At 36.2% G+C, this 27,584-nt stretch overlaps 1 protein-coding gene across 1 annotated transcript; it reads right to left on the reverse strand.

Annotated features, from left to right (window-relative positions):
- Positions 1–6,284: 6,284 nt before the first annotated feature.
- LOC133530758 (mitochondrial import receptor subunit TOM40 homolog 1-like) lies at positions 6,285–27,376 on the reverse strand. The gene is made up of 8 exons (XM_061868819.1): positions 27,154–27,376; positions 26,010–26,077; positions 25,323–25,514; positions 18,454–18,585; positions 14,367–14,478; positions 13,085–13,161; positions 12,476–12,572; positions 6,285–12,121 (listed from the first exon to the last, which is right to left on the reverse strand). Exons 1-8 carry the CDS (start codon positions 27,281–27,283, stop codon positions 11,982–11,984), a joined length of 948 nt encoding a protein of 315 aa, XP_061724803.1. The 5' UTR covers positions 27,284–27,376; the 3' UTR covers positions 6,285–11,981.
- Positions 27,377–27,584: the final 208 nt, after the last annotated feature.

Consider the following 27,584-nt stretch of genomic DNA (forward strand, 5'->3'; position numbering starts at 1 on the left):
CGGAGCGTTCGATCGGCGCTTACGTATAGGCCAAAGGTCGAGCTGGAAGAAAGCAAGGCTTGAATTTGACCAATGACGAGGTAAGAATGGCTGGACGTCCGGCCGGAGCGTCCGATCGCGGCGCGTTATCATACAATACAACCAACGGCGAGGTGTGAGCAAAGCAGAAGGCCCAGCTGCTGGCTTGAAATCGAACCTATGTAATCACGGTTCTCCTACTGCTCAGCCTTTGGCTTACCTCGAAAGCGCAACTTGATAAGATACTTTCGGTTTTCGGCCTTCGCGGGGCCCTTTATAACACTTTAACAATTAGGTCGCAGGATCGCGGCTCTGCAGAAACTCGGCCTGGCCGACACATCTGGTGTGCAAGAGAGCAAAATTCGCTATAAAATCGGTAATCTACGTCGAGAAAATCAGTTGGCCACAAGCCCGACGGTAAGATTTTTTGACCATGAGCTTTGAGAGCCTCCGCGTAAGGTTCGAGATGTGCTTACGTGTCCTCACTCTATTACGACCCTTCGTTATTAGATGGGTAGACACATACCAAAAAGTTACGTGTACATAAGTACTACACTAAGACTGCGATGCTGATGCAGCCTTTTCCTTTTTTTTCCTACGATTTTGGTGCCCCCCTAGACGTGGTGCCCTAAGCAAGTGCTTATTTTGCTTAATGGTTAATCCGGCACTGGTCGCCACAAAACAAATTGACTACAATTTTTTGTTTTAATTGCAAGTTTGAGAAAAGCACTATACATATCTCGGCGAGAAACGGGGTTGCCGGCCGCGTATCTCTATCCGTATAGGGTATATATCTACTTGGCCTGCAACCCTACGTTTCCCGGCCTCTATAGTAATGTACTATTGTCTCGTTGCTACCCACGCCTGTGTCACAACCATTCATGTATACTTTAATAATCTTCCAAAATAATGATAGTCAATATTTTTATAAAAAATTGCTGGTGCAGAAGTATTTAGTTTAGTATTATATGTAGTCAGCCGGCCATGAGTGATTCTAAGTTCTGTTTCACTTGCATATATGTAACCTATAGTGTTTAATCTTGTACATTTATTTATGTGCAATAATAATAGTCTAGGTATCATTATTATCTCGGACACATTAAAAAACGATGACTCTTTTATACACCGTGGGCCAATTAAACCCAACAGATTTCAAAGGTGTATTCTTGACCGCATTTAGAGACTAAAATGTCATACAATGTTTTCTGAAATCGGTCTTGTTTTAGAGATAATGACAATTTCTGTGAAAATTTGTTTCTTTTATAACTTAGTCAAAAACGCCTTTTTAGCTGTGACGCTGCCACTATGCGACTTGGTTTAGACATACCTACTGACAGATATTAAAGTTTTAAAGTAAACTCGCCATTTTCGTCTGTAAATAAATAAAAAAATTACTTATTCGTTGTAATGATTTTTTTTCACCAAGGTTTTTCATAAAGTGAAGAAATCAGGGTTCGGAAGGATAATTATCAATGATACAAAATGATGAAAAAGGATAATTATGAATGATTTATATGTCTGAATATTAGCGATTTAATAATAACCTTAAATTTGTTACCTGATGATTATCTCATATTTCGATCGTTAATAAAAAAAACGAATCAATATTAGGTCAGTTTTTATTTCTACATGGCAAAAAACGCCCCATACATATTTTTACTATCAAAGAATTCCAAGAAAATAAATATAGCACCATCCATACCTGGGATAATTATTCGGTATTTATTGGATAATTATCAAAGACACTCTTTTGATTATCTGGATAATTTCGAACCCTGGAAGCAATATCTATGATGTCTATCCACACTTCCAGCGACAGAATTTTCCAACAAAAAATCTTTACTCTCAAACAAAACTACTTGCTTTCAGCGATGCAGGAAGTGCCAATTGATTGTAATAGAGAGGTAGTCTAAGAAAAAATCTGCCCCTTAGTTTGACATCCAAAACTGCACTGCGCCATATGTTTTCGGTCACTGAATTGTTAAATGTCAAATTTAACAGTTAGATTTACCACAAAATGTATGGAGCTGTACAGCGCCATCTCGTTTACTTCATCTTAAGTTAATCAATGCTATAGACATTTAGTTAAACAAATATGTAATGTTGTTGGCCTTTTGGACGCTATCTTAAAAACTGTATTCGCATGATTGCCGACAAGTATTCGCATATTTACAATATCAACATTATATTTTTTTCTACACATTTTTTTTTCTCATAGTTGTGTTATTTATTACATTGGTTACCTACTTTAGTTTTAGCATGGATTTTAGTTTTCTAAGTCTTACTGAACTCAATCTAAGTTAATATTAAAATCACGAAATTGGGAATGTAAATACCGAATGTCACTGTATAGTCACTATCGATGATTTGAGATTACGTGTCATATAATGTACTGTATATTATATACTTTAAGGCATTTAAAAATCAAAATTTGTCTAATTTTTTAATAAGTTATGTGTAACGGCTTAGTAATAAAAATAAGGAATTATAATGGTTTTTTTCTTTCATCTATCTACTCTGTATCTTTAGGTATTTAAATAAATTAAACAAAATGTACCCTCAAGTGGCATCCTAAGCCAGTTGAGGGTAGCTGAAAACATTACATGATCAAATAATGTAGGTTAAAGGCAGGTCGTTCAGTGACAGATCCAGGCGGTTTTGTATTTGGTTGGTTAACCAATAAATGGTATAACTACCCGAAAATGTACAAATTGTTTGGTTACTTTTATTTAATACAGAGTATAATTCCCCATAAAAAATGTTTAATCACTTATTTTTATTTTAGCTACACAATATCGATACCAATATATAGATCGCTGTCTGTCTAGCACCTACATTAATAGTACATTACTATAGAGGATGGGAAACGAAGGATAGCAGGCCAAGTAGATATAGACTGCTGAGCGTAGCGAGGTGAGATAGGGACGCGCGGCCGGCAACCCCGCACATAGGTCGAAAATGACGATTTAGGCGGCCAAAAATATTTTATTACATTTTTGCATTTTAAACACGATTTTGATGTAAGAAAATGTAGTTTATATAATTAATATTATTATTATTTATATTATGGCCATTTTTCAGTTATTTCAGTTTTTTTCACATTACAGGGCTCCTCTTTTTTTTTTTTTATACCACGACGGTGGCAAACAAGCATACGGCCCGCCTGATGGTAAGCAGTCACCGTAGCCTATGGACGCCTGCAACACCAGAGGCATTACATCCTCTTAGCTTAAATATTTTATATATTTATGAATAATACAATGTTAAGTTGGGTATTGATATATTTTATTATCTTCCTTTATATGTAAATAATATAATATCTACTATATATATTTAGGTATACAAGTAACGCATTACAGAAAGTCATAGAAGTACACATAGGTTCGCATCTAATACTTTTACGTTTATGTGTATACAAAGGTTCATACAAAACAATATTAATCATCATCGTATCTTAAAGAAAAATCATCTGTATTGCTTTGGAAGCATTCCTCGCTCTGCGCTGCGGCAGCTCTTGCTATATGTGGCTCAGCAGAAATCAATAGCTGCATAGTTTCTTGCAGAAATGATTTAACGCGAATTTTCTTTCTCGTACTGCTAAGTCAGTGCTTGTTGCGGAGTAAGGCGATCTGTTTCATTCGAATCCGCTTTATTAACTTTAGATCTATAACTTCTTTATTTACAGTGGAGCAAGTTATCAGTGTTCCTGTGTTTTGTTCTTTCACTAGACTCACTGAACGATTTGGACGGCCGACCGCGCCTGCAATGAGTTTTAATCGATATTTCAAATGTTCCTTCCAACCAAGATCCATTAGTTGTCAGAAATTTTTCCACTATACGACGTGATTTAGTCCATTTCTTTTTAAATTCTGATTTAAAATGTGAAAATTTATGCTTCATAGCCTGTTTTTCTTTGTCTGCGTCACTTGAGCATATAAGGAGATAATTTTCCAAGAAGTCAAATTTTTCTGTTATTGACTGGAATTTTGGTTCATTCATCTTGTCAAACAGATATTTTCGAGTCACAACTTTTACACCCGAGGTATTTGCTGAACCTATAACAACAGAAAAGCCATTATAACAGTATTGAAAAAAACAACGTAATAATTTGTTATATCGTGATTTTTTTTTTAAACTCGATATTTGAAAAAGTGGCTGTGACAGAATCGGACAGACAGACGGACATGACGAATCTATAAGGGTTCCGTTTTTTGCCATTTGGCTACGGAACTCTAAAAAAGTGCTCAAAAGTGCTCCCCAATTTTTTCAGGATATATAAATAAAGACTTGTTTTATAGAATGCCATAAAAAAAATTATTCGGACGAGCTCGGAAGTATAGTATATTCACTATTGAATACAAAAAATACTCAAAATTTTAATTACGAAAAGGGTAATGTTTAGTGGGCTATATATGTATCATTAAATAAATATTTATAATTCAAAATAGATTAAAATAAAAGAAACTTACCTGTATTTTTGATATCCATCACTTTCACTCACAAAAAAACTCCACAAAAATAAATAATGACTTAGAAATGTTTGCTTCGGATAAGAGTGCTATGAACTGCGTGTGCAACGAGTGTGATGACCGAGTTTCGAGAACCTCGTATATGACCTGCGAAACTGATAGGGGTAGTAATGGGGTGGGATTTAATCCGTGATAGTGTGGTGTTTTTCGAGAGCCAATTCGTTTTGCGATAAGCCTACTTTTAGAAAGTTGACTTTTGGCCGCCTAAATCGGGATTTCCGACGTATGTGCCCCGTTTCTCGCCGAGATGTGTATAGTGCTTTAATCAAACTTGCAAATAAATAATAATAATATTAAACATTTATTTTTTCTTTTTAGAGTTTTTTTTATTATCACCGAGGTTATGAAAAGGGGAATAAAAATTGATATTTTTTGCGCTACGACTTACGGTTTAGGAGATGTATGTATGTATGCATGACTGAAAAAAAATATAGGGCTGTATCTCCTAAACCGTGCGACGTAGCGCAAAAATAATCAAATTTCCGTTCCCCTTTTTATGATACTCTAAAATAATAATAAACAAACAAAAAAGAAAAAAAAAGCAAAATGGCAAAATTTGCTTAAAGGTTTTTTTAATACATTTGCTACAAAAAGTGCTACTTTACGTAGCTGTTTAGCGTGCGGAATGTTGAATTTCGCGAACTAGTGCTTTTTACTTTTCCACTTGTTCCAATTCATGATTACTTATTGATGAGTGTTAATGTTAGTTTTCTTTAAAAGTCGTAATCAACATAAAAACCTACTGTTAATGTAAAAATAATAAATATAAGCATATTTCATATTTTATTACTTACCTCTTATCATAATAACACGTTTATTTTTTAATATTGAAAAGCGTTTTTTCTTACTGCAAGAATATTTTAAATATCCAAAGGCAACATTCGATATTGTTTTCATACAATTTAAATATACGATATACACAAATAATCGTAAATAACGATACTTAGGTAATAATAATATAATATTTTATATTTACAATTGTTTTTGTCTTATAGAACATGCATAAAAATGTACTTGTTTTTTTTATTTTTTCACAACTATATTAAAAAACGTCTTTCGATACACGTGCGGAAATGTCATTCTTCACTCGTCCCGAGTCTTGCAGATATCTCGGTACTCGTGGAGTAATGACATACTTTCCGCACTACCATCGAAACGTACTATTTTATGGTTCAATACTAAGACGTGACATAATTTGACGTTTAATAAAAACAAAAGAAGGTTGCCTTACTGGCCTAGGTGTGTAAGGCTGTATGAAATTCCATTACACATCATCTTCACTCATCGCACCTGATATGTAGTATTTCCGGATCTAGTTTAAAGTATGTGATGTCAACATTTCATTGCAAGTTTGAGAAAAATAAATAAATATTTTAGGACATTATTGCACAAATTGACCAAGTCCCACAGTAAGCTCAATAAAGGCTTGTTTGTAGGTACTATATACATATTTATAAATACTTAAATACATAGAAAACACCCATGACTCAGGAACAAATCCTGGGTCATCACACGACTAAATAAATGCCCTTACCAGGATTTGAACCCGGGATAATCGGCTTCATAGGCAAGGTCACTACCCACTAGGCCACATGTCGTCATATATTGTGATGAGAGATACGAAATACACCAAAATATATCGTATGATTCCTCGTTATATTATTTAGTATATTATCCGTCTGTGAGGGGCTGTATAGGGTAATTTCCTAGATCACTAGTATAAATAAAACAACCAACTGATTTATTAACATAACTCTATTAAAAATAAACATTTCAACAACAGGCTTCTATGTACAGTGCGCCATTTATCTACATGCGGTCGCTCGGGTGGCCTCGCTCTCTAGGACCCGCGTATCGGTCTAATACTCCACTCAATGAACAAGTTTATTGCGAATAAAACTATCCCGTTTAAAAAATTTCACGGAGTTCACCGTTTACAAGGCTAAGGGATATATATTTCCCACATGCGGCTCTTCAAACATGTGTTCTATTTTCGATGAGTAAGACTGACATTCGATTGTCATTTCTGAACTGTCAGCCTGGTAAAGGGTTAATGTTAGTTTTAAGATGAATTGATGTTATCCGTCTAAAATATACATTTCTTTATTAACAATACAGAAATGTGGTCAGTTATGTAGAAAAACAAGTTCTGTTTTGAAAGCCAGTATTAGTACTTAATTTTTGTTTATGAAAAATCTGCCAAATCAGGTCCCGGTGAAGTTTAGAGCTATATAAAAATTATGGACATCATTTTTGACCAATTTTTTTAACCTTTGGGAACAGAAAATACCTAAATATGTATATGATCCCTTACAGTAATGTTATAGCGGCAATTTTATTAACTTTATTCGAATGTCTGTTTGAAACAATTTCTTCGTTAGGAAAAATGTCAGAAAAGAACTCGCTTAGGAAAAAATATTCGTCTATTCTAATCTCAATTTTACTATCAAAGCAATAAGAGTCAAATAAGCAAGTCACAGTTCGGCAAACCTAGAGTGACGCAATAAATGCTCTCTGGCAGGGTTTTATATTATTATAACAAATATAAAAACGTTCTCATAAAAAAAGAAAATACATATACAGAGTACTGTGAATCCTTCACGTGTTGCAACTTTGCCCGTTTTGTGACGACTTTGCACCAAGTATCCGTTTGACAAAACTAAATAAAAGTGAAGCTATTTAATGTAACTTCAATAAAATAACATTTTAAACAGACCTCCCATTTTAGTTTGATCAAATTCGGTCAAAAATCTTATTAAATCATATTTTTAAAACGCATTGTACAGTCACCTGCAATAAAAACACAACAAAGGCCGCAAAAATATGTGACGCGCTCTTAATAAATATTATAGGACATTATTACACAAATTGACTAAGCCCCACAGAAAGCTCAAGAAGACTTGTGTTGCGGGTACTCAGACAACGATATAGTTAAATATATAGAAAACACCTATGACTAACTTTAGTGTGTTGTCTTTAGACAAATATCCGAGCTCATCACACAAATAAATGCCCTTACTGGGATTTGAATCCAGAATCATCAGCTTCATAGGCAAGGTCTCTACTCACTAGGCCAGACCGGTCGTCAAAAGCTCTTTTTGCGCTACAAATAAGATCGGATCAGATATTTTTGCGGCCTTCGTTGAGCAACATGTTATTGCAGGTACATGTTTTTAGATAGGATAATAGCAAAAGTGGCAAAGATGGGCAATGTTACAACATTTTCAGTTCCAAATACAATTTGTGATGAAATTTGAGTTAACATATTTTTGGTTCGCCTAACGAAATTGTAATACTATTTTTTTCTGAATTTTTATTTTGTGTAACACAAGTTACTATAATCATAAATATCTTAATTATTCAATACCCTTAACGACGTATTAGACCATCCAATCCGACGTAGGAACTCTAAATATCGGATAGTATAACACGTGTTTTATAGTCACGTATATAGTATTTGAACGGAACAAAACGCCATTTTTTATATAAAGGACCATGGGCAACTTTGTATGGAGCCTGGACCCAACGCCAACAGAAATGAGAGTAAGGTCATTAGATAGGTATTTCTATGCACTTCATTTTGTTCTATGGGCACCAAGCGGAATTCCATTGCAGAACTGAGACATTGGTATTTTAGCCAAAATGTCGTCACCCTTATTACCTAGGCAATAGAGTCCAAGTAAGTAAATTAATTACTGCAGGGTAGATGTTCGCGCACCGCCGGGCGAGCACACTGAATGATTTGCCGCGCTGGCCCGGCGGTGGACTATATTGCCTAGGTAATAAGGGTGACGACATTTTGACTAAAATACCAATATCTCAGTTCTGCAATGGAATTTCGCTTGGTGCCCATAGAACGAAATGAAGTACATAGAAATACCTATCTAATGACCTTACTCTCAACTCTGTTGGTATTGGGGCCATTTTGACGCATAGTCCTTTGACATCTTGGTCCGACTTGATATTGAAAAGTGACCCTCGTATATGTAGTTGAAGATAAATATATATCATATCATAGGCATATCGTGAAACGTGAAAATTCTTGAATCGTTCCCCGAGGTCCTATATCTGGACACCAACATTACTACATGGATAAGGATACATTTCTTTCTTAATTCTTTGAGCAGTCACCCATTACCAAAGATCCCTTTTAAATGCAACTGGATTTAAGGTATGTAACAAAACACATACATGCATACCATACCTAGTCACGTGTAAAAATATTGATTCGGGCAAAATGCCAAAAATATGTATACACGACCTTAATATAGGCAATAAGGTAGTGTATACATATTTTTGGAACTTTGCCCGTATCGATATTTTTAGACGTGGCGGATTATAAGATGGCGGAAAGGAAAACAATTCACGCATACATTCAATGTCCATAACAATAATGAATTAAAATTAATGATTCGAAATCATTTTATAATATACTGTTCTTTGTCTGAACTCGTCATGAGATAGCAACATTAATAACATAGCAATACACATAGGATGGTAAATATACTATATATACACCGTGAGCCCATATAAACCGACAGATTTTGATTTGGAGATGTGAGCAACATCCATGGGACCTGTATTTTGGAATTGTAATCTCATCTGACAAGGTGTTTCGGCAGGAAAAGCCCTTCCTTCCTACCTTTTTCTTCCTGAAATGAGGGTTCATACCTACCGACTGGTATTGGTTTCATGGTGGTATTAGATCGGTATATTTTGGGCTCCCGATGGTCACCTTTGAGAGCGCCTGCCAAGCACTTCGGGCCAAAAACATACTGACAGATTTCGATTTTCAGTAAATTTGTATTAACTGCTGCCATAACTATTATTTCGGTACAGATGGGTTAAATCAGCCCCCATTTTTCACACCGGAAGTGGCCTTCTTTCTTGTACTTTCGGCAAGTTCCGCCGTGGCAGACTATCAAATTCGGACTTAGCTTCACTTTTATAGGAAACCATTTTGAATTTAATCGCGGTATCAAGTTGGTACGAAATTTTGCAGTCAGTGTTTCTACCAAAAACAGGACCGATTTCAAAAAAACTTTGACATTTTATTATCTAAAGAAATTCTCGGGTTTCATGGGCTCACGGTGTAAAGTTCAGTGTAACATTTGGTTGTGAGACAATGTGTATATTCACTATGTCTGGACACAATTGTTGCCATTTTTAGTACTAACATACAACCCACACCACTGTTTAGAAGTAAATCTACCGTGTAAATTCCCTCATTTGCAAACTATTGACTATTGGTTGTGTCTAAGTCGTATGGGTTACCATGGCAACACATTAATAATATTAGACTAATACGGTATAGACTAATATTATTAGGCCACGAACTGTCAAGTCATATGGGTTACCATGGCAACACATCAATAATATTAGACTAACACCATTAAGAATATTAGACTAATATATTATTAGTCCACAAGTATCAAGTGTTATGGGTTACCATGGCAACACATCAATAATATTAGACTAATATTATTAGTCCACGAAATGTCAAGTCGTATGGGTTACCATGGCAACACATCAATAATATTAGACTAATATTATTAGTACACGAACTATCAAGGAACTGTGTGTAATGGGTTACCATGGCAACACATTAATAATATTAGACTAATACCGTTCGAGAAATGGGCCCCAGTCCATGCTGTCATAGTATGAAATGGTGCAGAATAAAACTTGTAAAATTGCTCACTACCATTAAATAATTTTACAAGTAAATTTGCACCTATGTGTGGTGACCTCGTGCTCTTTGCAAACGTTTCTGAATGCGGTGTCTGTGCAGTCCGTGCCCAAGACTTGGCGACAGGAGTCAAGAAAATTTTGACTGACTCTTCAGTTGACAGAACCCACATATAGCTGTTTTTTTAGCATTAGAAAAAAGATTAATAATCTTAATGTGTCTTTTTATTGAAAATGATTGAAAAACGCTTTTAAAAAAATTGTTTACATTACTTATGCAAGCAAAATATTATAATTATTTTTTCGTTATTTTTTTTTATTCTACGTCGGTGTCAAACAAGCATACGGCCCGCCTGATGGTAAGCAGTCTCCGTAGCCTATGTACGCCTGCAACTCCAGAGGAGTTACATGATTTTAACCAAACCGTTATCATGTATTTGGCGCATAACTTTTAATTCGGTTTCGCTCGAAAAACCGATACTTTTAAAACGGTTTCTATGAGAACAGTTCTTGTCAAATGAACCGGTTTAGAGCAATAAAAACCGGTTTCTTCCAATGTCGGTATTTACGTGCCACACCTCCAGGCCTGCCGGCCGTTATGTCACTCCAAAGAGCATATAATTACTACGTTTTAAGAGACGGGACTCCCATACTAGCGAGTGGAATCAGTTTGTTTCGCAAATCATTACCAAAATGTACGACAAAGAACTGTCAAAGAACTATAGTACTAACATTAGCGATTTAAATAATGTAGTACGCTACACGCTTGCGTTTCTTATCGATATCGATAAAATGGGGAGGGTTGAAACATAGACTCCTGTCTACAAATTTTGTACTCGAAATTAGGTTAGGATCGAATCCACATTTAAGTTGTATGTTATATAGTGGACTAATACGTGGTCGGGCTTAATGGGGACCCGATTTTTTTTTACAGTACCTTGTTTTTTCTTCCCCACTAGGAAGTAGCACTTTGCACGTTCACAGGAAATTTCACATATTTTATTTAATACATTATTTTTCATTTTATTTAATTATTTACACTGATATACAAATAAACATACAGTTATCTATAGTTTTAGTACATCCCTAGTTCACAACTAAAAATAATATAAAATATCTAATTTTCGCTGTAAAATGTGATGTGATGTTTCGATGAATAAGGTCAAACGCATGTAAAGCAATACTAACCGGTCTTCATCCAAGGGAAATTTCGCCATAAAATCCCTTTTTTCGTGATTTTCTCGAGTGGCTCGCTTGCCACATATTTCACACTTAGTAAACCGTTTTCTCGGTGGCATCGTAACAAACTCGCTCTTTACTCTGATCACGGTTCACTATTTTTTTTAGTTGACTTGATGTAAACTTGACAGAATAAATTCGTTGGCAAAGATTTGCGAAACATACTCCATACAAAACTTTTTTTGTTCCTAGTTGCGTCAGCCAGTCACTCGTCGAATAAACCGGTTTTTTAGGTTACAATAAAGTTCTTAAAACGTTCGCGTTCTTATAAAAGTTCGGAGGAAAACCGAAATAAACCGGTATTTTATAAACCGGTTCCGAGCCATGAAAAAGACACGTCAAGAACACTTACCTTCTTTCTAATACTAAAAAACGAACTATAATATGAAACATTTGAACCAATCAAGTTTTACATTATTATACCACGCACTTCACACACAGCCAATATGACAATACCAAGTACACCACCGTGAGAACTACCGACAGTGTGTGGGCATCTTTGGGTGTCTAGCCGATGATGAGTCCGCAGCCGAACTTGAACTGCTGCTTGGCCTGGTTGGCCATCCCGGAGAGGGCGAACGTGAAGGGCAGGGGCTGCAGCTTCTTCTCCAGGACGGCTCCGATGTTCCAGTTTGAGTCTACCATTCCTAAAAAATGGTCTTATTGTATACTGTGTATCTTTAGGTATTTAAGAGGGAAGTGTCCATGATTTTTTTAATGTTATTGACGCAATGAAAAACTAGGTATATAGGTTTTCTATTTTTCAGAAAAGTGAGACCTGTAAACCTAGAATATATTATGCTGAAGCGATCGACATCAATATTAAAGTGAATTGGTAAGATTAAGTTGGTGGATAAAGTTTTCTCCCGAGATGGAATTTCATAGAAAAATTACCTTAATCTCGTTAGATTCGAACACCTATTCTTTCATCTTAAGCCTGTTCCATAAAATCTTGGTTTAGCGCACATCAGAATAAGTGCCTATTTTGAATCACAATTTACCTCTGAAGACGAGCTCCGCCTTGGGAATGGTGACCTGGTAGCCGATGGTGCCCACGGACTCCATGCCTCGGAACGACGTGTCCATTTCCGCTACCACCTTGTGTATAAAAATGGCCATTTTAATAATATCATATTTATTTATATATAATAGTTATTTGTTTTACAAGTGGGCACAGTTGTTGTTTAACCGCTCGTGCTAATATTGATACCAGAGCAAGCGAAAGATTTCAAAATTCAACTATGAGCATAGCCATTGGTCGAGAAGTGGAATCTTGAGCGTTGCGAGGGTTTCAAGGCACGAGGGTTAAACAAACTTTGCCTCCGAGTGAAACACAACACCAACGCGAGGATAATACTAACGATGAAATACCAAAAAAGTCAAACCAAATCAAAATGAACGTTATATAAAATGTATCATTCCAAATCATCATTTAAAAGTCAATTCCACCAGCTAAAATAAGGAGACAATTCAAAATTTGCATCTGATACTTTGCCCCACATGTGGATAAAATGCAATTTTCTCATTAGTTTTTGAACAATCAAGAGGGCCTTTACCAGTTGGTGTGGTGAAAAGATATATATCTAGCAAGAATTGTTTAATAACTATACCTGAAGTTGTTCACTGGCCTGCTTGAAATAGCATAAGTGGAAACCAGCAGCTCCCAGTGTTGCTGATACCTCCGAATCTGAAATATAGCATATTAAGAGTTATCTATAGAGGTGCTTCACCATTTTGAACGCGTATGATCAAGGGTCGGAACCGGTTTTTAAAATACCGGTAAAAACCGGTTTATCACGAGTTTTCTCCGAACTTTTATAAAAACGCGAACGTTTTAAGAACTTTATTGTAACCTAAAAAAACCGGTTTATTCGACGAGCGACACAACGGCCGGTCGGCCTGGTGGTGTGCCAAGTAAACATACACACCGAGATAAGAAGAAACTGGTTACAATTGTTTTAAACCGGTTAATCTGACAAGAACTATTATCATAAAAACCGGTTTAACAATAACGGTTTTTCGAGTGAAACTGAAATTAAACGGTAATGCGCCAAGTACATGATTACGGTTTGTGAATTTAACCGGTTTCCGAGCCTTGTGTATGATTGTAGTTTCGAGTGATAGAGATAAAATATTATGCATTGAATTTGCGTGACTACCTATGTACAATGTATTTTTATTGTATTTCGCACTCTTCTAAAATATTGTTTTGTAGATGTGGGTGTAATAGGACCTGCGGTGGGGGTGTGCATTTTAAAAATGATTTGTCTCAATTATTTATGAGTTTCTCACGTTAAGGTAAGTGAGAATAAAACTACGTACGTTATCGCGCGCGAAACGTCTAAAATAGTACATTACGATACAAGTGCGAAAAATAGGAAATTCGAAACGAGTGGCGATAAATTAAAACACGACCGAAGGGAGTGTTTTAAATCGACACGAGTTGCGAATTACCTATTCGCACATGTATCGTACAACGTTTTACAGTACATATGGCCCTTTAAATGTTCGACACAGTAACGTAATATGCTAATTTTCGCACTAGTGCGGTAAAGTAATACCATATGTACTGTAAATGTTTTTTCCTTGATTCATCGCATGCCACCGGTAAGTCCGTTGGCGGCGCTTATGAGTCGTGGTCCCCTCCGCGCGACGTTAATCTCCGGTCGCTCGAGTAAATTCGCAAGCAACTACGGCTCATGGCACGCTTCTTTCTTACCATTGTTTTTGTTTCGATCGCTCGTCGCTCGCAGCCATCGCTGCCGCAAGTCGCGGCCAGGCAGAAACGCGTGTTTGTAGCGATACAGGCGACGTTGCTGTATCGCGGCAAACTGCTACGTGGAATGGAAAACGCGGTGTGTAATGTCCGTAACCATTGTAGGCAGTACGCACCGTCCATGGTGTAGCGCGCGGCGCCGGACGCGATGGCCACCTCGCCGCCCACCACGCGCGCGCCCGACTGGTACACCAGCTCCGCGCCCATCGCTAGTCGCTTCGTTACCGACTACAGAAAACAAATAGTTAATTATTGCAGAGGCCGGGAAAGGGCAATTCGTGGATGAGTATAGTACATTATTGCAGAGGCCGGGAAAGGGCAATTCGTGGATGAGTATAGTACATTATTGCAGAGGCCGGGAAAGGGCAATTCGTGAATGAGTATAATACATTATTGCAGAGGCCGGGAAAGGGCAATTCGAGGATGAGTTTCGATTCTTATCTGTATAGTGCTGTTCTCCAAACTTGCGAGGAAATAAAATTTAATAAACTAATCATTATTTAAGCATCAAGCATCACTCAAATCGAACGTTCACATCAAAAACGTCATAAACATTTTCGCGCTTCAATTTTTTTTTTTTAAGTTAAAGGCACAACTCATACTGCCATTCAGTAGCATTCAATATTCGTTCATTCAATTTAATTGTGAAATATAAGCTGTATGTGTACGCCTGACATTCTTAAAAACTATAAAAGTTATTTAGTCTTTGATTTGAACCCTTTTCCAGGCCTCACCAATCTCCAAGGTTTTCCAAAAAAATCCAAATATATTCCAATTAATCAAGCTTTGATGATTCATTTGAAGACAAGTAAAATTTCCTGAAAGTGTAATCTAATTTGAACCTTAAATCGGAATGCTAAAGTTGAAATTCTAATGGCGCGTATGTGGTCGATAAATCGTACTATGCCTGGAAAAAGGTTAATAAGCAGTATTCGCAAGATCATACACGACGGTTTTGTAAGAACGAGACATGTAAGTTGATTTATCTTCCTATCTCACTCAATCCTATAGCTTGAAATAACTATTAGAGTAGACCCATGTAGGCTATAATAGTTACTGGCTGTTTGCATTGATTTTTCTTAGTGGGTACATAGCTTTAACAGTTAAAAAACAAAACAGTAATAACTTCCCGTCCCCTAAAACAGGACCATAAGGTTTGATTTTTTTTTATATGCGTTTGACAATAATGAAGAACTTCCCGTACTATTTTCTCTACAATAAGGTGACAGTTCCGAGTAGGTATATTGGAGAAAATTATGTTTTTAACTTTTTCTGGGTAGCTATGACCATGGAAACGGACGGCAATGGTTTTATTACCATCGTAGAGAAAGAGAGGGAAATAGTACGTTAGTTACGTTACGATACAAGTGGGAAAAATAGAAAATTCGCAACGAGTGGGGATAAATTAAAACGCGACCGAAGGGAGTGTTTTAAATCGACACGAGTTGCGAATTACCTATACGCACATGTATCGTACAACGTTTTACAGTAAATGACCCTTTAGACTACCGACGTAGATACATAGTTAGGTAATGTGCTAATTATCGCACTAGTGCGGTAAAGTAGCACAATATGTACTTGTAATAGTACATTCCGATACAAGTGCGAAAAATAGGAAATTCGAAACGAGTGGCGATAAATTAAAACACGACCGAAGGGAGCGTTTTAAATCGACACGAGTTTATTTATTGTTCGGAGAACCAACAGCTATAAATTGTACAATAGTTATATATATAGATAACAAAGAGCCAATTATAGGTTCCCATCGGTAGCAACAGGTTAACAGATAATTGGTGGCTAGCACTAGATTTTTTTTTTACGTGTTACCACTAATATTTTTAAATATTAATACTTATTATATTATATACTGAACAAAGAAACCAAAACTTATTAGTAAACTTAATACGTTAATCGATACAATAATATGCCAACACATACGACTGTTGAGTTGCGAATTACCTATTCGCACATGTATCGTACAACGTTTTACATTGCATATGGCCCTTTAAATGTTCGACACAGTAACGTAATATGCTAATTTTCGCACTAGTGCGGTAAAGTTGCACCATATGTACTGTAAACGAATATAGAGTACACTGCAATATCCCTCCTAAAGGTTGGCAAATACATTTATCCCACAGACTTAGAAAATTTACGTAAATAATAAAACACAATCGATTTGGAGTATTCTCATCTGTTCTCGCTCACCGTGACCAAAACAAATATACAGTCAGCGTCAAATACTTCGTAGCAGTCAAAGTGGCCAAATAGTTGGGTACACCATACTAAATATATGGTGTACCGAACTATTTGGCTACTTTGACTGCTACGAAGTATTTGACGCTGACTGTACAAAAGAATACATTAGTTTTTCAGGAGTAGTCAGAAGGCGAAGAATGTTTTTAATTTATTTAGAACACAAACAGTCTCATATACAAATGGATTTGAAGTACAATTATTATTGGGTGTATGGGCTGCTAGTGCCTCATACACCAATTATATTATGTTATTGCTTGATTTAATGATAACTCACAATATTGCTTAAAGTAAACACTTTATTGATACAAAACTTTAACTATAAAAGCGCGATATTGTGTATGACAGTGTTCATAAGGACACCTGTGATGGGTGCTAACGATGAACGTGAACTGACTCGTATTCTATTGCTTCACGCAATAGTAAGTCATTTCGCCGGTATGTAGACCGTACATCGGGTGTCATTTAACACATTCACTGCCAGGAACCCACCTGGTGGGCGCTCGTGAACTTTGTTCAGATGCCGGACAACCCGCTGGGCGGGTTGTTTTGTATGCAGCTATAGACCACCGGTTTCTGGGGTAGTGCGCCGTTTTTTGTCTGGCAGTAAATGTGTTAATCAAACATTTCACAAACGCTCAACATTATAATTATAACCAATATCGATCTGCAGTGGCAGCATGGTTCCATTTTTATCACTTGTCACTATGGTCGTCACTTTCGCGCTTACATACTTGTTAGAACGAGACAGGCATGGTGACAAATGATAAAGAGTCGACCATCTTAGCCCTACTGCTTCTGTAATAACTAATCTGCTTAATAAATAGTTGAGCTGCAAAATTATTATTCGGTCAGCAAGATTTAATAATTGGTTGGTAGGATAATATGTTTTTAAGCGGAGCAGTAATGGGGTTGGCAACTGTCAAAGGTTTGCATAGATGGCGCCATCATAGCTTGCCCCTGTCTCTAGTTTTGTTCTATGAAATTTGGCTTAAAGTACTGGAATCCAGGTCACAAAATTCCAAAAAAAAAAACAAGAATTTGACACAATTCTAGGGATTGACAGGGCAAGCTATGATGGCGCCATCTGTTTAATACTTCGACCGGCCAACCCCATTGAGGCGTATGCGTATTAAAGGAATGGTAATCTGATATAATAAGGTGGGTTAAGTTTGATTTGAAAAATCGGCAGAGTTGCAGGCGGAGCGATATCAGTCCACGTGACACGAGCAGCCCAATCGTGTGCGTGCATTTCATTCGATCATTACTTGTTTGACACCTAATGCTACTAAAAAAGTGGGTTAGGTTAGAACTGCGACCATCACAGATATCAACTGCCACTAGTTCTAGTGACTAGAACAAGAGTTGTAACTCGATTTTTAATTATTGCCAGTAAAATTTTTGTATGCTGTCCAGATGATTGAATGGCATTTTTTTTGCAAATAAGTTTTTAAAACTGACAGAATTACTTCTCAATCGTTCCCTTTATTATTTTAACATAATCTAAATCCTCCTACATGTGAATCAAAGTTAAAGAACAAAGTACTGATTATGCAAATTCGCCTATTTGTTTAACTTGCGTGAAAGGTACCGTTTCATCCCTTGGTTAACAATTTACTATACTTTAAGCTCCAGTTTAGCTTATTGTGACGGAAGAGTAACTACGGAACCCTACACTGAGCGTGGCCCGACATGCTCTTGGCCGGTTTGTATTTTTTGTATTTTTAATGTTGTATTTGGTTATGTTAAGCCGTATCTCGATATCGCGCGGCAAACTATCGAACATAGGCTCTTGCGAGCCAACGCGGCGAACGATTTATTACCTTTTTCGCGAGCCAAAATACAGATTTGCCGCGGTCGAACAATGCTCGCGCAGCCACCGCGCGATGTCCAGACACGCCTTTAGATTTGACCTTAACCACTGCTCAGTGTATGCTGTATACATACCTGTAGGTAGTGTCCAACGAAGACCGAGGAACTTTCACTGAAGTCGGGCTTGCCGACCGCCATGGCGAGCGTATAGTCAGAGCCTTTGTATTCTAGCGTGCCTTGCGTGGCTGTTAGCTTGCATTCTTGAACCTGGACAGACAAAATAAGAGTTGCATGAATGTTGCAGACAATTTCCAAAAAATCTGGAAAAACTGGAAAAGGGGGAAGTTGTTGTTTAACCGCTCGTGCTAATATTGATACTCGAGCTAGAGCACGAGCGCAGCAAGTGGTTCGAAAAATGGAATCTTGAGCGTTGCGAGGGTTAAACAAATTTTGCTCCCTAGTGAAACACAAAATATTCACCACACCAACCCAATGAAAATATCAGACAATATTTGTACTGCAAAAGCGAGCTGTACGTTCCATCTATGGACTGGGCGCTCGAGTATCCCTAAGAGAGAAATTTAAAGATGCAAGCATTCTTACCGTTGCATCTCAATACATACTTGAGAATATTATGTATGTTCGGAAAAACATCAACGAATTCAAGCTTAACAGTGATATCCATAACTATAACACTAGAAACAAGCATAAACTTGCTGTGCCCGCCCACCGCCTCCGTAAGGTTAGTACGTCTTTCGTCGGGAACTGTACACGTTTTTATAACAAATTTCCCACTGATATAGTGAATTTGCCTCTTAACAAATTTAAGTCACACGTTAAGAGCTCTTTGTTAAGTAAGGCGTATTATGCTGTGAATGATTTCATAGATGATAAGGATGCCTTTAAGCCAGTAGCTTGATCTTGATAGTATGATAAAAATGTCAGTAATAGTGTTTTCGTTTTCTTCCTGTGAAATAACCATACTAGCGTCCAGTACCTAGAACTGACACAAGAGAACATCATGTTCTCGTTTGATTGTATTATTTTAGTTTTGGACACTTAGAGACCTTATACACCTCTAAGATTTTATTTTATTTTATTTTAAATTTCATTTTATTTTAATACCTATTTTAATGATTTGGACACTTAGAGACCTGTACATCTCTAAGTCAATTTAAATTTATAATTTAGTTTTATAGGTAGGCACTCCTTATGAATAATATGTAGTCGCGTTTATGTGGCGCTATGCCGTCTTTAATGTAACTTACAAGCACAAATGTTGTATCTCACAATTTTTTTATTATATTTATATTAATACAACCCGGCAGCTTGAACATGTCATGCTCGCTTAAAAGTCTTTACTTACGGTGGCGTCGTTGATCGGGTCGCCACTTTCCCGAATGAAGGTTGAGGGAGGCGATGGCTGAGATACACGTCATACTCGTGAACGGGTGCTGTTTGTGGAGACCGGTCTGTTTAAGCTTACACGGGGTACAGGTTATGTTAAAGTATGTAACTTTACTTTTGAGTGACATTAACGTGAGACACTTCATTCGGTTCTTGTCTGTTTTAATTTTTTTGTCTTTTAATTATTTATATAAGAATTCAAGCCTTGGCGACCCTCTACATCTCTAAGGATAATTTAATATATATTTTTATATTTTATCTCTGACTCTTAGAGACTTGTACATCTCTAAAGAATTTTAGTATTTTATGGTTTTATTTTTTTATCATAGTTTTTTTTTGTGTAATTTGACATTTAGAGACAGTATACATCTCTAATAAAGTATTTATTATTTCATAGATTCGATATTTGTAATTGTTTTTTTTTTTTTTTAATTTATTGTTTGTAAAAATGGACATGTAAAAGTGCCCCTGTGGCCTATTTGCTGAATAAATGTTTGATATTTGAACTGTAAGATATTAAACAAAACCAATCGAATGCTATTAAATATTTATCATTCAAAATTATCATTTTAAAGTCAGTTCTACCAGCTAACATAAGGAAACAACTCAAAATTTGCACCAGATTACTTTGCCCCACATGTGGATAAAATGCAATTTTCTCATCAGTTTTTGAACAATCAAGAGAGCTGGTGTGGTGAAAAGTAAGTTGCTTCCCATTTTATTCTATAGGATTTTTTTTTACACAAACGACAAATAAATTCTATGTAACTATCAAACCAGCTCACAAAATTTCACGAGATTCTGTTGAGAAATGCGATATGTATTACAGCTATGTCAGGCTGTTTCATAAGAATTTTTACTGAAGCTGAAATGGATACCTTCACTCAGGTACTGATTTCGGTTACGTTATAACGGTATGGTAGCGGTATAAAATTACGATACCGATACATTATACCGGTTACGCCGCGCGGCACCAATATAAAGGTATCGCTTCCATTTTAAAATAACGGTACCGGTGTTTTTCCGGTATACACCTTAACCGTTACACTTACATACAGCTTCATCCAATAAGAACCAAGTTGGCGCAAGGCGCGGGCGGCTTGGCAACGACGCCTAAGCTGACCCTATCAGCTTAGGCTTTATGAAAGTGGTTAAGGTACCCAAAAAAATAACGGTACCATTTTTTTCGGAAATAAATTTATTTGGCTATCTAAATGGTTCGGATTAAACCGGTATGGCGTGATACCGTTATATTTCGGTTATGCAGTCCCTGCCTTCACTAACCATCAGTCAATTGCCTTACTCTATTGCATTGCAACTATGGCTAGTTTACGATTTACTGACTACTTAGATAAGAATTATTTAGCATCAAATGCAAGTATAACTTACGATGTCTGATTAAGGTGGTTCGATTTTCATACAAAAAACAATCGCTATTTATTAATTAATTACACAATATTATTACATAAATTGTTGCGCATCTATCTACTTTCGAATATTCATTTGCGCTAAATTAATAGAAAAACTTTGTTTCATACAGAAATCATGCAATAATCAACGTTATATTTTTATAAATTTTACTCATGTGTGTGTGACAAATGTCGTGTACAAATACATTGCGACGTTGCCACTCCATGCCTCGGGCGGCCATCGGCGCGACGTTGCGATGTTTGACGCGTTTTTAGCTGACTCTGTCGACACTGACACTCAGTGTGACCAGGCGTACGGTAATTGTCGTACATGTACGATAATTTGGGCCCCGGTATGACGTAATGTTCCAAAGAGCATTATCGTACACTAAAGTACTATAATTTCAGCCCTTGGATGATGCCACCTTAAAAGTCTAGTAATTTGAAGCAAAATATGACACTTTCTCTCAGAAATAGGCTAAAATTAGTATCTTTTGGGTGTTCGGCTCCTTGGTGTAAGTTTAAAGTTTAAAATGTCACAATTTCCTGTATACCGTTTGAGTCTATCCCAAAAATACACAAACATAAACAGATTTTTTGCGCAATTTAGACGAAAATTGTATTTTTTTTATTTTTTTATTCGAAATTTAAGCTTATTTTGCTAGACATTTTTAGGGGCTGCCTTTTTGATTGGCGTACGATATTTTTTTCAACGGTACAATAATATTGACACTCAAGTACGATAATTCTCTTCCGCTCACCTGGCAACACTGCTGAAACTTGACAGGACCTGGGGGCCTACCGCGAAAACCGAAATTCGCAAATTGCGGGGATCTTTCTCTTTTACTCTCACTAAGACGTAATTAGAGTGACAGAGAAAAATGCCCGAAATTGACGAATTTCGATTTTCCCGGTAGCCGCCCTGGTGCTTGAGGTACTTGATAGAAAACAACGCTGCCGCATGTTCTGAATTGTGATTTTATGTGTTTTTGGTTTGAAAATGATAGCAACGTCTAAATCAAGTTACAAAAATCATCGATATTCTGGTCCGCGAAAAACCAAGAAAAGTGTAACTGTAATTGGAGTCTACAAAAATGACCAATTCATAGAAAATATGACCTATAAACTAGTTCACTTTTATAAAACTCAATTTTGCCCGAGATTGTACTTAGGCGAATACCTAAGGGAGCTAAGTGTATTGATCTTGAATAATTAGTTGGCTAATACATATATGACTCCAACATGATATGGACATTTACATCATAACTATTATACCTAGTTGGTTACTAAGTTCTGTTACTCGATTTCTTTCTTTCTTCCTAGCGTTGTCCCAGCATATTGCCACGGCTCAATGGAGCTTGGGGTCCGCTTTGACAACTAATCCCAAGATTTGGCGTAGGCACTAGTTTTTACGAAAGCCACTGCCATCTGACCTTCCAACCCAGAGGGTAAAACTAAGCCTTGTTGGGATTAGTCCAGTTTCCTCACGCTGTTTTCCTTCACCGAAAAGCGACTGGTAAATATCAAATGATATCTGTTCTGAAGTTCTGTTACTCGATTTGCAACCTCTTTATTTCCGTTAAAACAAATGCTACCGAAAAAATAAAAAATGACATAATGTGGTGGATTTGTGAGCTATAATTATATACCACACATAACGCTTATCTCGTCGTATCTATAATGAATTGGGGCCTAAAAGAGAATCGTATTCCAATTTTTTGAAACGCTTTACTTTCTATATTAACTAAAAGTTGCCTTAAAATTCAGCTTTTATACTAAAAACGGCTTTAAATATGTTAAATTAACAAAATATATTTTGACAGATGCTTTCGCGCCCAAAACGCTCTTTGAAAATTGTATGACGTCACAGTTTACGGTTTGACACATAACTACATACACACGTAGAAGATACGAACTGTCAACTGACATTTGTCATTTGTTGTTTAACGCCTAACTGTCAACAGTGTATGTTAATCCGAGAGTTGTGACGTCATCAGAATCTTCAAAGACGTTTCGAGTTTGGTCACGTGACGTGTGCCAAAATATATTTTAAATTCAATATTTACAAAAATATGGTCATTACAGGTCCCCTAAAAGTAGTTTAACATGTTCTTATAATCCAAAAGAATTTATTGGGATACAATTATGCCCTAAGATTTGTAGATGGAAACAACCCTATTGCGATACACAAATGTGGGCACCCGCCAAACATGATTTTGGGTGTGTCATACTCAGGGCTAACACAGATTCATTTCTGTGAAAAAGGTGTGAAAACCGGCAACTGGAAACCGTTCTCGAACCAATAGTGAAGCCCTTAAGCCACACCCTATTTCAAAACCAGCCATGGATCTTTGAACAGGACTCAGCTCCTGCACATAAGGCAAGAACAACTCAAGCCTGGTTTCGAAGGAACAAAATTGACTTTATTGCCCACGAAGACTGGCCGTCCTCCAGCCCGGACCTTAACCCCCTGGATTATGCCATATAGCAGTTTATTGAGGAGAAAACCTGTGCTAAACCCCACACAAATCTTAACTCCCTCAAGCGGGCCATAGTTAAGACAGTGACGGAATTAGACATGACAATCGTGCGTGCCGCTATTGATGACTGGCCTCGTCGTTTGAGGGCCTGTGTCAAAGCCAGAGGAGGCGATTTTGAATGATATTGTCATATGTAATTCCTGATTTTGTGTACTTCATTTTAATATATACTTTATTAAACTTTCGTTGGTATATTTTATGTAGATAAAGATTATTGCAGTAACAGAATTTAATAACCAACTAGGTAGAAAACAATGCAATACATAAACACATAAATTGGATATGATATGATCCGTTGAATGAAATTGACAATAAATAAAATAAATAAATAATTTTCTATCTCTAGGCATTGTGTGAAACTTCTAGTTGTGTCAAAATATCGGGAAATCACTAATATAAACAAACATGGTAAATATCTCATTTCTTTTTATAATGGTTATAAATAGAAGGCCATGCAATTTTGTAACTCACTGTAATTTAATTAAATGTAACGTAATTTTTTTTTTAATTCTACTGTAAAATAGTACCTACTTTTTTAAAGGCTGGGCAGTAAGTGATTGCTTTAATTTTAGAACAAAACAGCGTTTTTTTTTTTGAAAAAAATACCGGAAAATCTGACTTACAAATTTGGACTTTCTTAGGTTCATTCTACTTAGAATCTTCTCCACCCTAGCATTAAAAAAAGATATTCTAAAATATCCATACCATTACGTCACATTTTAGTGTGAAAGAAATTTCAGTGTAAAACTAAAATTTCAATACAAATTTTCGGGTTTTTTTAGCACGAGGATTGATTATGCTAGTGATTCTGAGTTGGAAGAACCCAAAAATATCATGATGTGTGAGAATCAGATTTTTAATATTTTTATGGAAAACGCTCAGATTTCTCATAAAATAATTTATTAATAATAGGTACTTGATAATACTGATAACAAAAAAAAAAAATTAATGAGTCTCGAACCCACATCCTCTTGAATGTATTTCCACGTACATACCGCAACGCTATTGAAGCCTACTCACGCTGTGCCAAATTGTCTACTACAAGGATCCCAGTAAGACTGTTTGAATGTGTGAGTGATACTTAGAAATAGAGTCAAGAAACATTCTGTCGACATTAAGGGGTAGTTTTTGTACAATGAAGTGTTCAATGTTTGTTGTAATAGTTCAATATTTATTTAAAGAGTGCGCTAAACATAATTTACAGTATAGAAATACCAAGACTACTCCACAAAAAAATTAAAACTCAAAATTTGCAATTGTGGCGCCATCTAGTGAGGTTTAAGCTTTGGGTAACCTAGTCGAACCACCTTAAACAAGTGAAAATTAAAAAAAAACAAGCTCCAAGCAATAAATAAATATTAGGGTTGGCACAACTTGACGTTCCTTTCACAGCTACAGATAAGATAATTACATGAATTTTGACAACCCAAATAGCTAAAAGGAATATTTACATACATTAGAATGGGACATTGGGATTTGGCTCTGAATCACTGTCAAATTTCTGTTTTGTAGGAAGCTTCCATTTGGTACAGTAGTACTATTATTTATTCTGTGCTTTAGTAAAATATTTTTATTTGTATTTATTTGTTTAAATTCAAATGCACATGACAGGTTATTACAAGCACACTTAAGCTTATAGGAATTTTACCTGAGCAGCTCCTTTGACCCTTATCTCTGGTGTGAGCTGATGAATAAGATTAAAGTTGAGGTTCCCCGAGGGATCCACATCTCCGAGTAGAACAGGAAATGCCTCTGTTGGTGACAGCTGTTTTGTGCCGATGTATGTGGCGCCCAATTTGTAGCCATTCTGAGCTGTGCTCATTGTTAATGTGTGTGACATCTGGAAAATTTATAATGTAGAAAAAGTGAGGTTAATATCATGCAGGGTTCGAAATTATCTCGATAATTATAGTCTTTGATCATTACCGCGATAATTATTCGATAAACATCAGATAATTATCCCAGGTATGGATGGATTGGATGGTGCTATATTTATTTAATGACTATCGCAAATATAAATAGTCCCCAATTAGGCTTCGTTTTTATACTAGACAAGATATGTGTAAAAGATACTAAATACATATAAATACATCTATAACTTAAGATAATCTGTGCTTGAAACCTAGGACCACCAGTTTCTTAGACATAATCAACCAGACTATATGAAATAGGCGGGTCCACACAGAGCGAGCATATGCACGAGGCAATTTCCTCGGGTACAAAATGGTCAGTGTAGACGAGCCTCAGCCGTTTTGTGCGCGAGAAAATTGCCTCGTGCATATGCTCGCTCTGTGTACATTTCTTTGAATAATAGTTTTTGATGTTGTTATTTTACCTGGAAGTGGTTGGATATGCCTTTGTTGACCATTAATTTTCCACCTTCAAAATTTACTGGCATTACATCTGAAAATAAATATCAATATTGTTACTAATAAGTACAAAACAACATTGTTACCAATCAGGTTTTAAATAATAAAATATCCATGATAGCTACGTGCAAATAGTGCAAATACTGATATGCAGTGATCGGCACGCTGGGATTCCTATAGAAATTTTAATATGAACATGAACAGACATGACTCATATGCCGCAATCTTGTTCAAAAAAATTATTCTATTGAGTGTTATTATAAATAAGATTTTTTGAATAAGATTTCCACTCGGAATCCCGTGGTGTGGCACCGTCCGTGACAATCACTGCTGATATGCCACTGGAAAGTTACCAAAATCACAAAATTTCCACATGAAATTTTCTGAGAAATCCAACTATAAATAATTAATTGCGAGGTTATCATCATCATGATAATGCTATGCCATTAACTGTAGTTTTTTAGTAGTAGTCTGCCTTATTACATTTTTTGTTATGCAAAATTTATTTTTTGTTATTTTATATGACAATTATAACTCTTTCAGTATTAAAATCACATGTAAGTATGATAACAATACTCAGTATGACCACCTCTAATTTGTAAAAGTATAGCCATTTCTGCTAGTGTCCCTAAATAGTGTGGCTGCTACTTAAATATGAATTCAAGGACAAATTTTAATAATATTTTTTCTGTCATCAATTAATTTTCTTAACTATAAAACTTCGGTTTCATCTTCACACGCAACACTTTAAGAAGTGCCGTCAAGTTATAAAAATGGTTCAGCATGCATAAATCAGTTCTTATCAGTGAGTAAACATCAAAATCGGGTCGGGACACAGCTCACTTCAAGTACCACACTTAACTGACAAAATTAACACAGAATAGCTTTCTACTTTAATTAACTACCCTTGCATGATTAGATACTAGTATTAATTTGAATAATTTAGTAATATTACATCACAAGATAACCAAACTTTTACAGGGAGCACAAGTTATGTTTACCGGCTTTTTCTGACTGAACAGGAAACAACAATATTTCTGTAAGAAGCGATTAACTTTTCCTATCACTTCTGATCACGTATATACTCATTTTTCCACCCACACGACTTACCTTTGGTTTTTTTGTGCAACTCATCCAATGTCCCTGGATTTTCACGTTTGTCTGCATTCTCTAAATTGTTAATGTCCGTGGGTGTTAGTCCAGAATTGGAGACGCGATATCTGCTCGCTATAGCACCCATTTTATTGAGGAATTTAATATACTTTCCCTAAATTCCTCAGAAATCGATGAACATGTGCAGTGAAACACAATTCTGTCGAATAAAAGACAATCGCAGCAGTGTGAAGTTGACAGTATACATGTACCAACATAACAGGTAACCATAGACAAGTCATATTTTTTTTATAACCAACTGTCAAGCTGTTTAAGATACTTTTTAAACCGCTTATATAAAAGGTTTATGAAAAGTAGGACTGGCAACACCATTTAAAAAAAGTTTTCGTCACTGTCAGTTTGACTTTGACATTTGACTTATTGGAGCA

This window comes from Cydia pomonella, chromosome 23 (genome assembly GCF_033807575.1).
Source record: "Cydia pomonella isolate Wapato2018A chromosome 23, ilCydPomo1, whole genome shotgun sequence".
NCBI lineage: Eukaryota > Metazoa > Arthropoda > Insecta > Lepidoptera > Tortricidae > Cydia > Cydia pomonella.

What these genes read in the sequence shown, in the direction of transcription:
- LOC133530758 (XM_061868819.1), bottom strand. Translation starts at nt 27,283, where the DNA reads ATGGGTGCTATAGCGAGCAGATATCGCGTCTCCAATTCTGGACTAACA. An exon ending in GTTGCACAAAAAAACCAAAG is followed by an intron (nt 26,078 to 27,153) that starts GTAAGTCGTGTG and finishes ATTTATTTTCAG; the next exon opens with ATGTAATGCCAGTAAATTTT. An exon ending in GGCGGAGCTCGTCTTCAGAG is followed by an intron (nt 12,122 to 12,475) that starts GTAAATTGTGAT and finishes ACCATTTTTTAG; the next exon opens with GAATGGTAGACTCAAACTGG.